We start from the raw sequence: 12,728 nt of genomic DNA on the forward strand, positions 1-12,728 counted from the left end.
AGTGGTTCCTGTGGGCAAGGTGTGGAGATTTTTATGGGACTGGTACTATTTAATATCTTCTTCAGTGACACAGACAGCGGGACCGTGTCTACCCTCAGCAAGTTTGCAGATGACACCAAGCTGAGTGGTGCAGGTGACACACCAGAAGGACGGGATGTCATCCAGAGAGACCTGGACAAGCTGGAGGCGTGGGCCTGGGAGAACCTCGTGAGGTTCAACAAGGCCAAGTGCAAGGTCCTGCACCTGGGCCCGGGCAACCTCCGGTATCCATACAGGCCGGGGGATGGGGGGATGGAGAGCAGCCCTGCGGAGAAGGACTCGTGGGTGCTGGTGGATGAAAGGCTGGACATGAGCCGGTGATGTGCGCTCGCAGCCCAGAGAGCCAGCCGTGCCCTGGGCCGCATCCCCAGCAGCGCGGGCAGCAGGGCGAGGGCGGGGGTCCTGCCCCTCTGCCCCGCTCTGTGAGACCCCCCTGCAGCGCCGCCTCCAGCTCGGGGCTCCTCAGCACGGGACAGACACGGGGCTGCTGGAGCGGGGCCAGAGGGGGCACAGAAATGCTCCGGGGGCTGGAGCCCCCCTGCTGCGAGGCCGAGCTGGGAGAGCTGGGGTTGTTCAGCTTGGAGAAGAGAAGGCTGCGGGGAGACCTTATTACGGCCTCCCAGTGCTTAAAGGGGGGCCGTGGGAAGGATGGGGGCCACCTCTTTAGCAAGGCCTGTTGTGACAGGACAAGGGGTGATGGTTTGAAACTAATGGAGGATAGATTTAGACTGGATATAAGGAAAAAATGTTTTTACACTGAGGGTGGTGAAACCCTGGCCCAGGTTGCCCATGGTGGTCGATGCCCCAGCCCTGGAAACGTTCAAGGCCAGGCTGGACGGGGCTCTGAGCAACCTGGTCTAGTTGAAGATGTCCCTGCTCGCTGCAGGGGGTTGGACTAGATGGGCTCTAAAGGTCCCTTCCAACCCAAACCATTCTGTGATTCTATGAGTTAAATGTCTATTTTCCTGCCTTCTTCCAGTTTAGGTATCCGTAGCTTGATTGTCATGGTGACCGCTGCTTTGAGACCCTCACTGGGGGTGAGGCCGCTCGATTAGGATTCAGGGCAGCGCTGCTGCCAGCATCGCAGGGGACCCTCTTCTGCTGAGCACTTCAGTGGATGACGTTCATTTCACAGCTGAAATCCCAGTCAAACAGCGACTCTTCACAGCAGAGAGGAAAACAAGGTTGGCTTTAATTTTTGTAATTAGGTGGAAACAACTTGATTTCATTATGAGTGTGTTGTCGACGCAGCCCTGGCAGTCCATGCCTGGCCAGTGGAGCTGGATGAGGACATTGAGGAACCCTGAAGAGCTCTTTCAGGAATGTTTTGCAGAACACAATGGGAAAGAGGAGACATTTGCCAAAAAAAAAAAACCAACCACAAAACCCCAAAGCCAAGGTCTCTCTTGCAGAACAGCACAGGAAAGAGGAGCCATTTGCAAGAAATGTCAGGCCTGTCTTGTGGAAAAGCATGGGAAACGGATGAATTTGGAGGGGGAAAAAAAAACCAAAACAGGTGTCTTCTGCAGAAGAGGAGTCATTTGCAAAGCAGCAGGGTTCCCCGGTAACGGGCAGTAGCAGGGTGCGAGCACGGGCGAGGCCCCGCGGCGGCGGCAGGAGGAAGGCAGAAGAGCGCTGCGCGGGAGGCGGTTTCCCGAGGAGCCTCGTTAGCGCAGTAGGTAGCGCGTCAGTCTCATAATCTGAAGGTCGTGAGTTCGATCCTCACACGGGGCAGCAGTGGTTTCCTCCTTTTCCTCCTCCCAGGGAAGAGGAATATATTCCCCCCCCCATTTTTTTAACAGAATTACGGCACCGGGGCGGCACCCGGGCGGTGGAGGGTGGCCCGGCAGCCCGTCACCGGTCCCGGGCGGCCCGCCACCGGCCCCCCCCGGCAGGCGCTCGGTCCCCCACCGCGCTAGGGGGCGAGCCGTCGCGGGGCTGAGGGCTGTGTCCGGGAGGGAAGGCGGGGATAACGGCCGCGGCACGCCCGTTGCCTACCGGGGCGTGGCGAGGCGGCGAGGGCGGCGGCAGCGCGCACCGCCCCGCCGGGCAGAGCGGCGGCGGCCATGGCGGTGTGTGCCCGGCTCTGCGGGGTGGGCCCGGCCCGCGGCTGCCGCCGGCGGGGGGCGGCACGGGAGCAGCGGCGAGGCGGTGCCGGCGACAGCGAGCCCGACACCGACACCGACCCCGAGGAGGCGGGCGGCGGGGCCGCCGCGGAGGACGAGGAAGCGGCGGAGCGCATCGAAGGCGGCCGGCCCGCACCGCACCCCGCCGGGGCCGGCCCGGCCGGGCGGGCCCCGCTCTCGCTCCTGGAGCTGCCCCCGGAGCTCCTGGTGCAGATCTTCGGCTCCCTGCCCGGTACCGACCTGCCCAGCCTGGCCCGCGTCTGCACCACCTTCCGCCGCATCCTCCGCACCGACACGATCTGGCGGCGGCGCTGCCGCGAAGGTACCGCCCGCCCCGGGGCGGGGGGCCGGGGGCGCCCGGAGAGGGTGACCCCGGGGGTGCGGGTTGGGGGTCCCGGAGGTTGCAGAGAGGGGTGGCCCCGGGGGTGCGGGTTGGGGGTCCCGGAGGATACAGAGAGGGGTGGCCCCGGGGGTGCGGGTTGGGGGTCCCGGAGGATGCAGAGAGGGGTGGCCCCGGGGATGCGGGTTGGGGGTCCGGGAGGATGCAGAGAGGGGATGACCCCGGGGGTGCGGGTTGGGGGTCCCGGAGGATGCAGAGAGGGGTGGCCCCGGGGATGCGGGTTGGGGGTCCGGGAGGATGCAGAGAGGGGATGACCCCGGGAGTGCAGGGTGGGGGTCCCGGAGGGTGCAGAGAGGGCGTGAGACTGGGGGTGCAGGGTGGGGGGTTCCTGGAGGGTGCAGAGGGGAGGTGAGGGTGGGGGTCCTGGAGGAGGTGGCCGCGGGGGTCTCAGAGGGTGCAGGAGGACCCGGAGGGTATCAGGAGGTGATGGGGTGTGGAGCGGGGGTCCCTAAAAGGATGCAAAAAGGTGCGTGAGGTCTAGGGGTGCGGTGCATGCAGGGCTGCATGTGTGGAGGGTGGAGGAGAGGGCAGATCCCGGGGCCTTTGGGGTGCAGTCCCGGCTGGGTGGCACTTGCTGCAAGAGGGGTGATGGGTGAGCAGCTGGAGCGAAGGGTATCACGCTGGGGTTGTTCCCCGGCTGGGGATGGGCCCAGGCCCTGGCAGGTGGTGCCTCCATGTAGGGTGTCCTTGGTGAATCCTGAGGATGGAGGATTTCAGGCAGTGAGGAAAGGGAATGATCAGCCCCGGCAGAATGGGGTTGAACTGGGGAAGAAAGGAGTCCTTGGGTCTCCAGGTGGGGGTCCTGGAGCCGTGGGGGCACCGCTGGTAGAGCGGGAGCAGGGGGCCCGCCGGGGTCTGTGGGCAGATGAAGGAGGGCAGGGCTGGCTAAGGTCATCGTTCCTGTCCCCTCCGGGAAGTACAGTGTTGGGTTCGGAGGGGTTCCTGGTTTGCACGTGCGTTCCCCGGGGAGTGCCTGTTGCAAGGATGCTGCGCTGCAGTAACGCAAAGGCTTGGGGGTATTTTTTTTTCAGTAGTGCCTCAGTTCTGTGCTGCTGTGACCCTGCTCTCTTAGGTTGCGATTCTTAGTCTTTGCTCCTCATCCTTTTCCTCACATCAGTGTGGTTCTGTGTCCCCTGTTTGTTAATCCAGCGGCTGTCCCGCCCTCCGAGGGCTGTCTGGCTGCGCTCATCATCTCCCTTCCTAGTGGGATCCTGCCAGGTGCATCTGCTGCCAGCACATGAAGTCATGTATATTTTGTGGTTGTTGTTTGTTTTCTGTTTTTAATACCAGTGAGGGCATCGGGATGAAGAGTTTAGGTATGTCGGAGTGGCTGCCCGCCATAGGCAGTGGGGTCTGATCAGATACATTAAGCCTTGCAAGAATGAGCTCCTGCCTTATGAGCGCTGTCCAAGAACCCTTGGACAGTACAAAGGCTGGACCTAGAAAACGTGTACCAAAGCGTTCTTATTTCTCAGTTCAGCATGGGATGATCCCCTTGTCCCAATAATGTAATGTTGTTTTTTGGAGGCAGGCTAATAAAATGGCATTTGTTCTTTCCTTATACTCCTCTACTGACATAGAGCCCTCATGGATCTCTGTCCATTTCATTAATGGTTTGCAGAGCTTCTCTGGTTAATTATTTTGATAAGTTATGATCCTGACAAAATGTTTCTATAGAAATGTATATAATTTGTAAATATAGGCTAGATTGTCTTGTAAAGGAACCACTAAATTAGGCCTGATGGGCAATTAAACTTATTTAGTAAATTCACGACTGCCCCATGGCTTTTCTTGCCAGTGGATAAAGCCATTTTTAAAAGCTTAGTTGAAATGTAAAGAAACAGTGGGCTTTGTATGGCGAAGCTAAACTGGACAGGAAGGGAGAGTATTAAGACTAGATTCCTGTCTCAAGGCCCTTAGCTAGCTACAGGGTGCGAGGTGCATCAAAACAAATTTTTCTTCTCTTTTTGCACACTGTTCCTTGTGTTTCCCCACCGTACCCGTTCCAGCCTCTGTCAGAGTGTGCTGGTGGACTGCTGGTGTGATTGAGGTAGATCTTGTACCAAAGGCACGGCGTGCAAGCTGTGCTGATCAGATAAGGGTCGGGTTCTTGGTGGAAAAAACTTACTCGGTCTGTGAAACTTAGTGCAATCTTTTAACCAGCCATGGTTCTCCAAGCGGTTCCAAATCTGGTCGTCTTGCACTGCTCACGGTTTTTGCATTGCTCTGCACAGCCTGTAAGTAACTACTGTTGTGGTAGTACTGTGAGTTTGAGTGTTTGTACACGTGGGTATAAAATCGGTCACCATTTTATGGAGTTTGCATACTTTGCGGTTAATTCTCTGCATATATTTCAGCGATACGTTGCACGTGCTCAGCTACTGAGTGTGTTCAAATGTGAGCGCGCGACTGTGTGATGAGCGCAACTACCTGAGGACGTATATGGACATCAGGTATTAGTATATGAATACATGTATAAAATTAAGAATATCCTGTACTGTGTTTCTGTACATTGGTGACTGTGTGATAGTCAAACATAAAATGTAATTACTTTTTGTGATCTCTTTCAAAAACAAGGTGCTTCCCAGCTGAGGGTGGTTCTTAAGTGTGTGCTTGTACCTGCCTGAGTTTAAGTGTGGCATAGTAAGGAGTCTTGTGAAGCTGCAAGTCCTAGAAACAGAGCCGAGAGCATGTGTGCCTCTCCTAGCATACTCCTTGTACTGATATCTTACTCACTCTGAAGCCTACCGATGACGTTCCAGAGCTGAGCTCTTTGAGGAAGTAACTGGTAGACTTCAACTCTGTCGGTTGCATATGCAACACTACTTGTGTTCTCAGTAATGTGCAACAGTAAAGTGACAAGAAAGGCAATGCTTTGTTTTAGCTGTTTATTCCCTTCGTCTTGGACAGGAGCAGTGCTGAATGTAAGCAAAAGCCTGGCCGTTGCCCAAGTCAGCTGGGGCCCTCAGTCCATTGAGCATTGGTATCTTGCTCTTGTGCTGTTGTGGGCCAACTCAGCTGCAGATCAGTCTCGAGAACATGTTGTGATTAATGCGAGCGTCCAGAGGACTTGCCTTCCTGAAAGCGGAGTGGCCTTTGCTGGTGATTGTGAACTGGGAGTGTGCTGGGATTAACCAGAACTAGTTGTGTAACGCTGGCATGGCTGTTAGGGCTGTTGTCCTTTTATCATTGCAACTGTTTGGGGTAAACAATGTCTCTGAATTGCTTCTTTGGCAAGAAGAGGGTTGCAGTCACTTTTGTGTTTTCTATAAATAGGAGATTGCTGATCTCTGCAGTGGGAGCAGAATTAAAGCGTGTTTCACCCTGGCTGGTGGCCTGACCTACCTTGATTAACACCTGATAGTCCATTTTAAATGGTAACCACTTTCATCTTAAAATAAAACAGCACAAGTGCAGCAGAACACCTGGAAACAGACCAGTAATTCAGTATAACCAGATCCAGAGCTCGGATGAAAAGGCTTTTGTTTGTGAAAACAACCTCCAGCAGCTTTTGGGCCTGCTGAGAAATGTCAGCCCAGGTATCAAAGACGCTAACCCACAGCAAGTTGTACAGAAAGAGGTGCCTGTGGAGAAGAGTGGGAGATTGGGTTTGTACACTCAGTGAGGGGATTGTTGCACGGAGTTCAGGCCTTACAAGACTCTGGAGAATCCACGCAGGAGTTTGATGTACAACTGCTCCCGCAACCAGAACAATTTCTTGTAGTGCCGCACCCTAGTAAATGCGAAGGTGGTTTTAACAAGTCGCAAGGCTCTGATCTCCCTTTATGTGAGGTTAAAGCATTGGATAGCGTGTTTCTTTGGTGAACCATCATGGGCTTTTCTTCATCTCTGACCACATTCCTTGGCTTCTAGATTACAGCTTGGCGATGGTTTGCTGTTCCTCGCTGCTAACAGCAGGTGCTCACTAGCCGTAGCCATCCTTCAGAGGGTCTTCTTGAGATCTGTTGTAAGCTGTAGATCTGAAGCTACCCATCTTTTGCTGTAGGGTTTCTGCAACGCTTCAGTTTGTCGCAGATCAAATCTCCTTTTGCTCAGCTCCTTATTCGCAGCTGCAAAATATCTCGGCGGTAACTACAAGCCTTCCCCGGGGAGAAATGTTTGGGAAAGTATTTGGTGTATTTTAATCTGATAGTTCAGCCTTTGGAAACAAGAAGCTGGTTCCAAACATGTCCACCTGGTATTTTGGAGATGCTAGCCTGAGAATCTCCCATTTTTGTGGTCTTTGGAATAATCCAGTAAGTCTCTATGCTTTCTGTTCTGTGTGTAGCCTTGTAAACACACATTTATCCAGGAATAATTGGAGGCCTTGATTAGTCAGGGCACAGTGGAAGCTTAGCCAGGGTAAGCGTGTCAAGCTTTACCAGACATCCTCGTATCCTCTGAGCTGTGGATGTCCGCGTACAGTGCTTGCACCTGCTTGCTGGCATTGCCGTGCTGAGATAGAAAAAGCAATAATTTGGTCTTTGGTGTGATTACAGGGGCTCTTCCCTACCTGAGTTTAAAGAACTTTGTTTTGTTTTAAACTTGTGTAGGCTGCACGGAGGGAGGTGTGTGACACGGTGTCTTGTACCAAGGAGAAGGGAACGTGAGGCTTAGAAGAGGATATGATGAGAGCAGGCCAGGGCGTAAATTACACTTGCAAAAGTATTAGTGCAGTTCATAATAAATGGAGACTGCCTTCCCAAGTCCTTTACATTCCAGTGCATGTGACCATGGAAACAGCACCGTGTCACTGTGTGTTTGGTACATCTTTCAAGCACTTCTTATAAACCTAATCAAACAGGCTTTTCAGCTGGTCAGGTAAGAACTTTAAACCCAATTTCCATCCTTGCTTTTGAAGCAGGATTAAGTAGCCATTTTCTAACCGTATAAATTTAATGTGTGAATCTCCGTGACTATTAACTCCTTAAAATACTTTACTCGGTGAGCTGTTGCACTGAGATATGTTTCCTTAAAATAGACTTAATTGCACTGAAGTGGAATTTCCCAGGAAGCTTGAGCCCGTCAAAGCTTTCTTGGAAAAAGCTTTCTATTCTCTGTAAAGAAACCCTTATCGGTTTTATTTTTCTGTAACTATCTTGAAGCTCTAATTACTGTTAATTTTACATCCCTCTTGTCTTCTGGGTTAAGAAGAGATGGCCAGCTTTCTTGCTTACGCTATTTGGAGTTTTTTGTAGGCACCGTGAGCCGAGAGACTGATGGTTTTTTTCCCATCCAGCGGCCATCATGATGTTAACAGCTCATGGGTCAGAAGAGCTTAAGTGCTGCACTTACCCAGAGTTAAGCCATCACTCTGGGATTTTGACTCTTTGTAGTCGGCTGCCGAACAAAACAGGGTAAGGGCTAGTTATCATAAAATGAGATGAGTGTTAAAGCACACTAAAATGAGATTTTTCTTCTTGATAATACATTCTTATAAGCCTTGGATGGCTAATGTCAAATAGCATGTAGCAATATCTAAATTCTAAATTTTTTGTCTTTTTGTTTTCTTTTAAAGGAGCTTGCTATTTCTTGGGAGAACTTTGAATCTTTCCAGGAAAGATTTGAACTACAAAAGTTAGGAAATGCACCTTTAGTAGTGGTTTTGCTTTTGTCAGATTTCGCTGCAGGTTATCGAGCCCTTGCATGAAACTGCGATAGAGCTTTAACATCAGATCACTTCCCACCACACCCTGGTTTTCCAGGATACCTGCTGGTAGTGGCTCTGTCGTGGCACTGCGCTGAGACTGCGCCCAAAGTGATTTACAGATCTACTAGGGAAAATGCTGCGCGAAAAATCAGCGCTTTCTGGAGGAAGAGAGAACGTCACTGTGCTAGTACCGCTGTTAGAGAGCAACACGGAGCAGGATCCTCTGCATGTCTCCTCCCTTTCTGATGCAGTATAAATACCTTCAATGGCACTGAATTTAATCTAGCTGCAAAGCCTGCTGCGCAAAGCGTGCATCTTACTGATTCTGTGGCCAGGTGAGGATTTGTTTATATGGAAGGAGCTGGCTGTTTCCAAACAGCAGGCTATGACCACACTGTTTCTGTCGTCGTATAAAGGTCTCTAACTTTCTGATCAGCTGAGGAAACATACCGTTCCCTCCGTCCCTTTGATGTAATTACCAAATACATACCCACTTGTGTACACGTGCAGACCGGTGGTTGAAAGCCGTGAGAAGTCGGTCAGGAGGGATAGACAGGGGGTGACCTGCGGGGTGGGTCTCAATTTCCAGCCTCCGGCAGAGCTCTGGTTTCGCGAATCTGCAGAGCGGCTGTGTCGGGGCAGCTGGCTGTAGCCCAGCGCTAAACAGCTTGTTTGTGCTGGGCTGGATGTAGCCTCCTGCAGGCTCGTCTGCCTGCTCTCTGGCTGATTGTGCTTCCTCATCCCGCCTTGTGTTTGATAATGCTTAGAGCTTCCTCTGGCTTTTGCTGCGGAAGTCAGAAGGGACGTCGCCGCCGACCTCTGCGTCTTCTAGTGAAGGGCAATGTGTTTGTACCTTCTGCCCACTCTTACCTGTATCGAACTTGCCGCTTACCCGAAGCGATGTAATGCAGGACCTGTATTCCCCGTAGGCGGGCTGACAGGAAGCTTTATCATCGTGTACGTGTACCACAAGTGTATTTATAGACAGGAGGAGGCTGAATTCATTCAGGGAAACTTCTGTTTTTCTCATAGATGAGAAATGAGTTCTCAGTTTGCAGCAGGTTACCAGCATTAGGCAGTGGTATTTGGCAGCCACAGTAGATGGTTAATTCAAGGAAGCTCAACCAAGGATAAGTTTCGCATTTAATGGCTTGATGAGGGTCTACAGAGATACGCTTTCGCATCAAGTATCTGGCAGGTGTTTGGCATTGCGAAGGAAAGCTGGCGTTTGATCTGTGGTATAGATGTCTTTGATGTCAAGGAAGGTAGTTTTCCTTACTGAGATCTAACGGGGCCACTGCAGCAGGGTGGTTTTGGTTGCTGATGATTTTTTGGGATCTCCCTCCTCTCATTTCCTCCCTCTGGTCTTCTAAGGATTTCTTGCACTGAGATGTTAGTACTTGCTTTTATGTTTTTTAAGTTTCTTAGAAGTTTGGCATTGACTTCCTGAAAATGAAATGAGAGAATCTCATTTTCTGCTTCAAAGCTGCCTTGAAGATCTCTGGTTTGCTTTGTTTTCAGGGTGTTCTGTAAGCAATCAAAGGCGTTTGAGCGTAGAACAGACCCATCTCAATCTGATCTGCTTTCAAGTGTAACCATCCTTGTACATGCTGATGCCTGTTTTTATGTCTCCATTTCATTCTTTTTAAAGTCTGTGACCTTTTCCTTAAGATCCTAATAAGCAGTTTTCCCTGTTGGATGCCTCAGTGGGAGTAGATAATTACTACACACAATCATGATTTGATCTAAACGGGCATACAGTCCCTGCTGGAATGAGTACGTCTTCCACATTTCACGCTCTTTCTGGTCTAGGTGTAAGCATCTGTAACTTTGCTGTGTTTGTATGTTCCTTATGGTGTGTTTGTTGCAGGCATTTCTTGTAAAATGTGTTAGGTTCCCAAACTGCAACATAATTACATCTAGTTTTCTGTTTCTCTTCAAAGCAGCAGTAAGATTCTTGGCCTAATGTGGCAGCTTCCAAGAATGCACCTAATAAGATTTCATTTTTGTTCAGACAGCAGATACCAAGATCATGGGTAGCAAACACCTTTGTGCCAGAGCTGACGTTATTATTTGTGTCATTGCAGAATATGGCGTCTGTGAAAACCTGCGGAAATTGGAGATCACAGGAGTGTCCTGTCAAGACGTTTATGCCAAACGTAAGTGATGAAGCTCATAAAGATCTGTGTGTCCTTGCTCAGTACCAGTTTTGAAAGCATATATGTGTTAAATATTTATTAAACTTCGACAGTATAATTTACTTGGACTTACTTTCTAATGGCAGGGGTTTCAACTGTGAAGTGGCCATTTTTGGGGTTTTATTTAATACTAAGCAGATGTGAAGAATTGGGATGTAGGAAAAGAGCACGTACTTTAAATTTATAATGAAGGGTTTTTCATCCTTCCCTGTTTTGCCATTTTTAGATCTTGCTAAGGAATGAACTGATATTTTTCATAGCTGGAGGCTTCCTGTGCCCCAGTGTAGCTGAGTTTCTGTCTCAGTGAAAGGATGCCGTTATGTGCCAATAGCAGGAAAGTGCTGTAGGTAAAGGGATGAGCGTTCCTCTGGGCTGCTCCTGAAGGAGGAGAGCCTGGCAGGGCTGGGCCTCTGCCGAGGTGTTGGTGTGTTTTAGGAACATCTGTGGGAGTGGGACCCCAGCTCCTTAGACCCAGCGTGCCTTCTGCAAAGTAGATGCACACCTCCTCTCTTAGGGCGGGGAGGAGGCGGGGGGCATCATCAGAGGAGGGAAACCGAGGTAGGCTGAGGCCTGGATCCATGGTGATCCATGGCTGTCTCCCCGTCACCAGATCTTGCCCTTTGCAGTCAGAAGCTGAACTGGTTGCTCAGGGAGCCTCACGAAGCCCCCCAAGAGCTCCCGTACCAGCACTGCCAGGCTGTGTGGTCTTGGATCCCCACCACAGATTTTGTAAGGGAGTTGCCTGTGGTCTGTAGGGTAAAGAACAAGATTTAACCTGCAGCACGTGAACTATGGCTTCTGGCTGCTCAAATAAGGTCCTGCTTTATGAAACAAAAGCTGTAAATGACCCAAGTTACGGTCACGAGAGGTCTGTGTAGGCTTTGCAGATCCAAAATCTGGCTCAGCATCTGCATGTACTGTATTTGCTGAACCGTGAAGCAGTGATGAGCTCAAGCATTGATCTTAATGTTGGAAAAAAGAACAGGTAGAAGGGTTTTAATCCCATCTGTAATAGGATTGCTGAGCATCCACGGGCAAATTATTTCATCACCTAGTGTCCCTCTGTACCTATTTATACACTAAGACCGGAACCGTTTAATTTTCCTAGGTGGGAGGGTTGAGAGATGCTGAGCCAGCACTTAAATGCCCACAGAGAAGTCTTGTTAGTGCTTGAGGCCTCCCTTCCTTCCCGTTCAATCCGGTGTCTCTGTATGACACTGGTGTGGCAGCAGGCATACAGCACATACCTTATCGGATCTTAATTCTGCATTGCCAGTCCTAAATGGCAGAACACGTCTTCATGACCTGTAGACTTTTTCATTCCTATAGTTTCATGGTTCAGGTATATTAAAGAGATGGTTAGTGCTTTTTTTTATACACAAGTTATATGTAAAAATGGCCTTACTGGCTCTGCACAATGGTCTCTCTCTAGCCCAGTCCTGTATCTCCCAGCCATGGCTGTGAGTCACCCAGGGAAGACCAAGAAGAGGGCAAGCCTATTTAATACTTTCCTAAGTACTCTCCCAGCTTCTGGCTGTTTTCAGGTTGGGGGATTTCCAGTCTTACCCAGTTTGTTGGTTTAATAGCCCTCAACAGAATCTGCCTTACACAGATGTTTCCAGTCTTCCTCTGCACCAAAGTAGTTTCTGAATCCATAGCATCCATTAGCAAAGAGTGGCACTTGGCGTGTGAGAACCACCTCTGTGATAGACTTTATTGTATTTGGGAGTAAAGGCTGTCCATATCCATTCAGCAATCCTAACTAGCAATGGTTACTCTGAAGTCAGAATGCTTGGCAGCTGTTTTCTGGCTTTCAGGGATGCACCTTCTTAGCTCTCCTGCTCAGATTCAGCCGTTTGCCCTGTTACAAACACTTAGTGGAACGGTTTCCTAGTGGTGTGACCCCGTTTTCTCTACTGTCCTATAAACTTCTTTAATTGCAGAAGAGTTAATTTGGGGCTGCTGGCAGGACTCACATGCACTTTTCTGTCTAGTGAGCGGGATTCTGTAAGAAGTAGAGTGGGAAATGGGGAACTGAGCCTAAGTGCTAGAAAATATAACTAATCCAAGGCCTGGGCTACCATCTTTGTAGCTACTTGGCCTACGTGGTCTTACGGAGACAGTGGTGCTCGTTACAGTCATGCTGCAGAGTTTGAGGGGGACCCTGCTTCCACTTGGTATTCACCAGATGCCATTTGTAAATATTGTCTGTGGGAATCTTGAACACGCCGAGTTCTGTGTGAGTTAATCCTGCCAACCGAGTATATCTGAGCCTGGGGCTGATGGAAACAAACGGTGCACCACAACTGGGAGTA

The 12,728-nt window shown here is 50.5% G+C and overlaps 1 protein-coding gene and 1 non-coding gene across 5 annotated transcripts in view; both read left to right on the forward strand.

Annotated features, from left to right (window-relative positions):
• Positions 1-1,700: 1,700 nt before the first annotated feature.
• On the forward strand, positions 1,701-1,773 carry TRNAM-CAU (transfer RNA methionine (anticodon CAU)). Its single transcript has one exon. It is a non-coding gene; the product is annotated as a tRNA-Met (tRNA).
• Positions 1,774-2,059: 286 nt separating this feature from the next.
• FBXO31 (F-box protein 31) overlaps positions 2,060-12,728 on the forward strand; it is a 29,376-nt gene continuing 18,707 nt past the window's right edge. For 2 of the 4 annotated variants that reach the window (XM_075101210.1, XM_075101211.1), the window contains exons 1-3: positions 7,798-7,922; positions 8,184-8,550; positions 10,303-10,374. Coding sequence is in view for 2 of the 4 variants with exons in the window: in XM_075101207.1 (XP_074957308.1) it covers positions 2,106-2,487; positions 10,303-10,374 (454 nt within the window). In the remaining 2 variants the exon portion in view is untranslated. Of the gene's footprint in view, positions 2,488-7,797; positions 7,923-8,183; positions 8,551-10,302; positions 10,375-12,728 lie in introns of those variants that run through there. The other 2 variants (XM_075101207.1, XM_075101209.1) reach the window with 1 other exon arrangement.

This window comes from Phalacrocorax aristotelis, chromosome 8, assembly GCF_949628215.1.
Source record: "Phalacrocorax aristotelis chromosome 8, bGulAri2.1, whole genome shotgun sequence".
Lineage (NCBI taxonomy): Eukaryota > Metazoa > Chordata > Aves > Suliformes > Phalacrocoracidae > Phalacrocorax > Phalacrocorax aristotelis.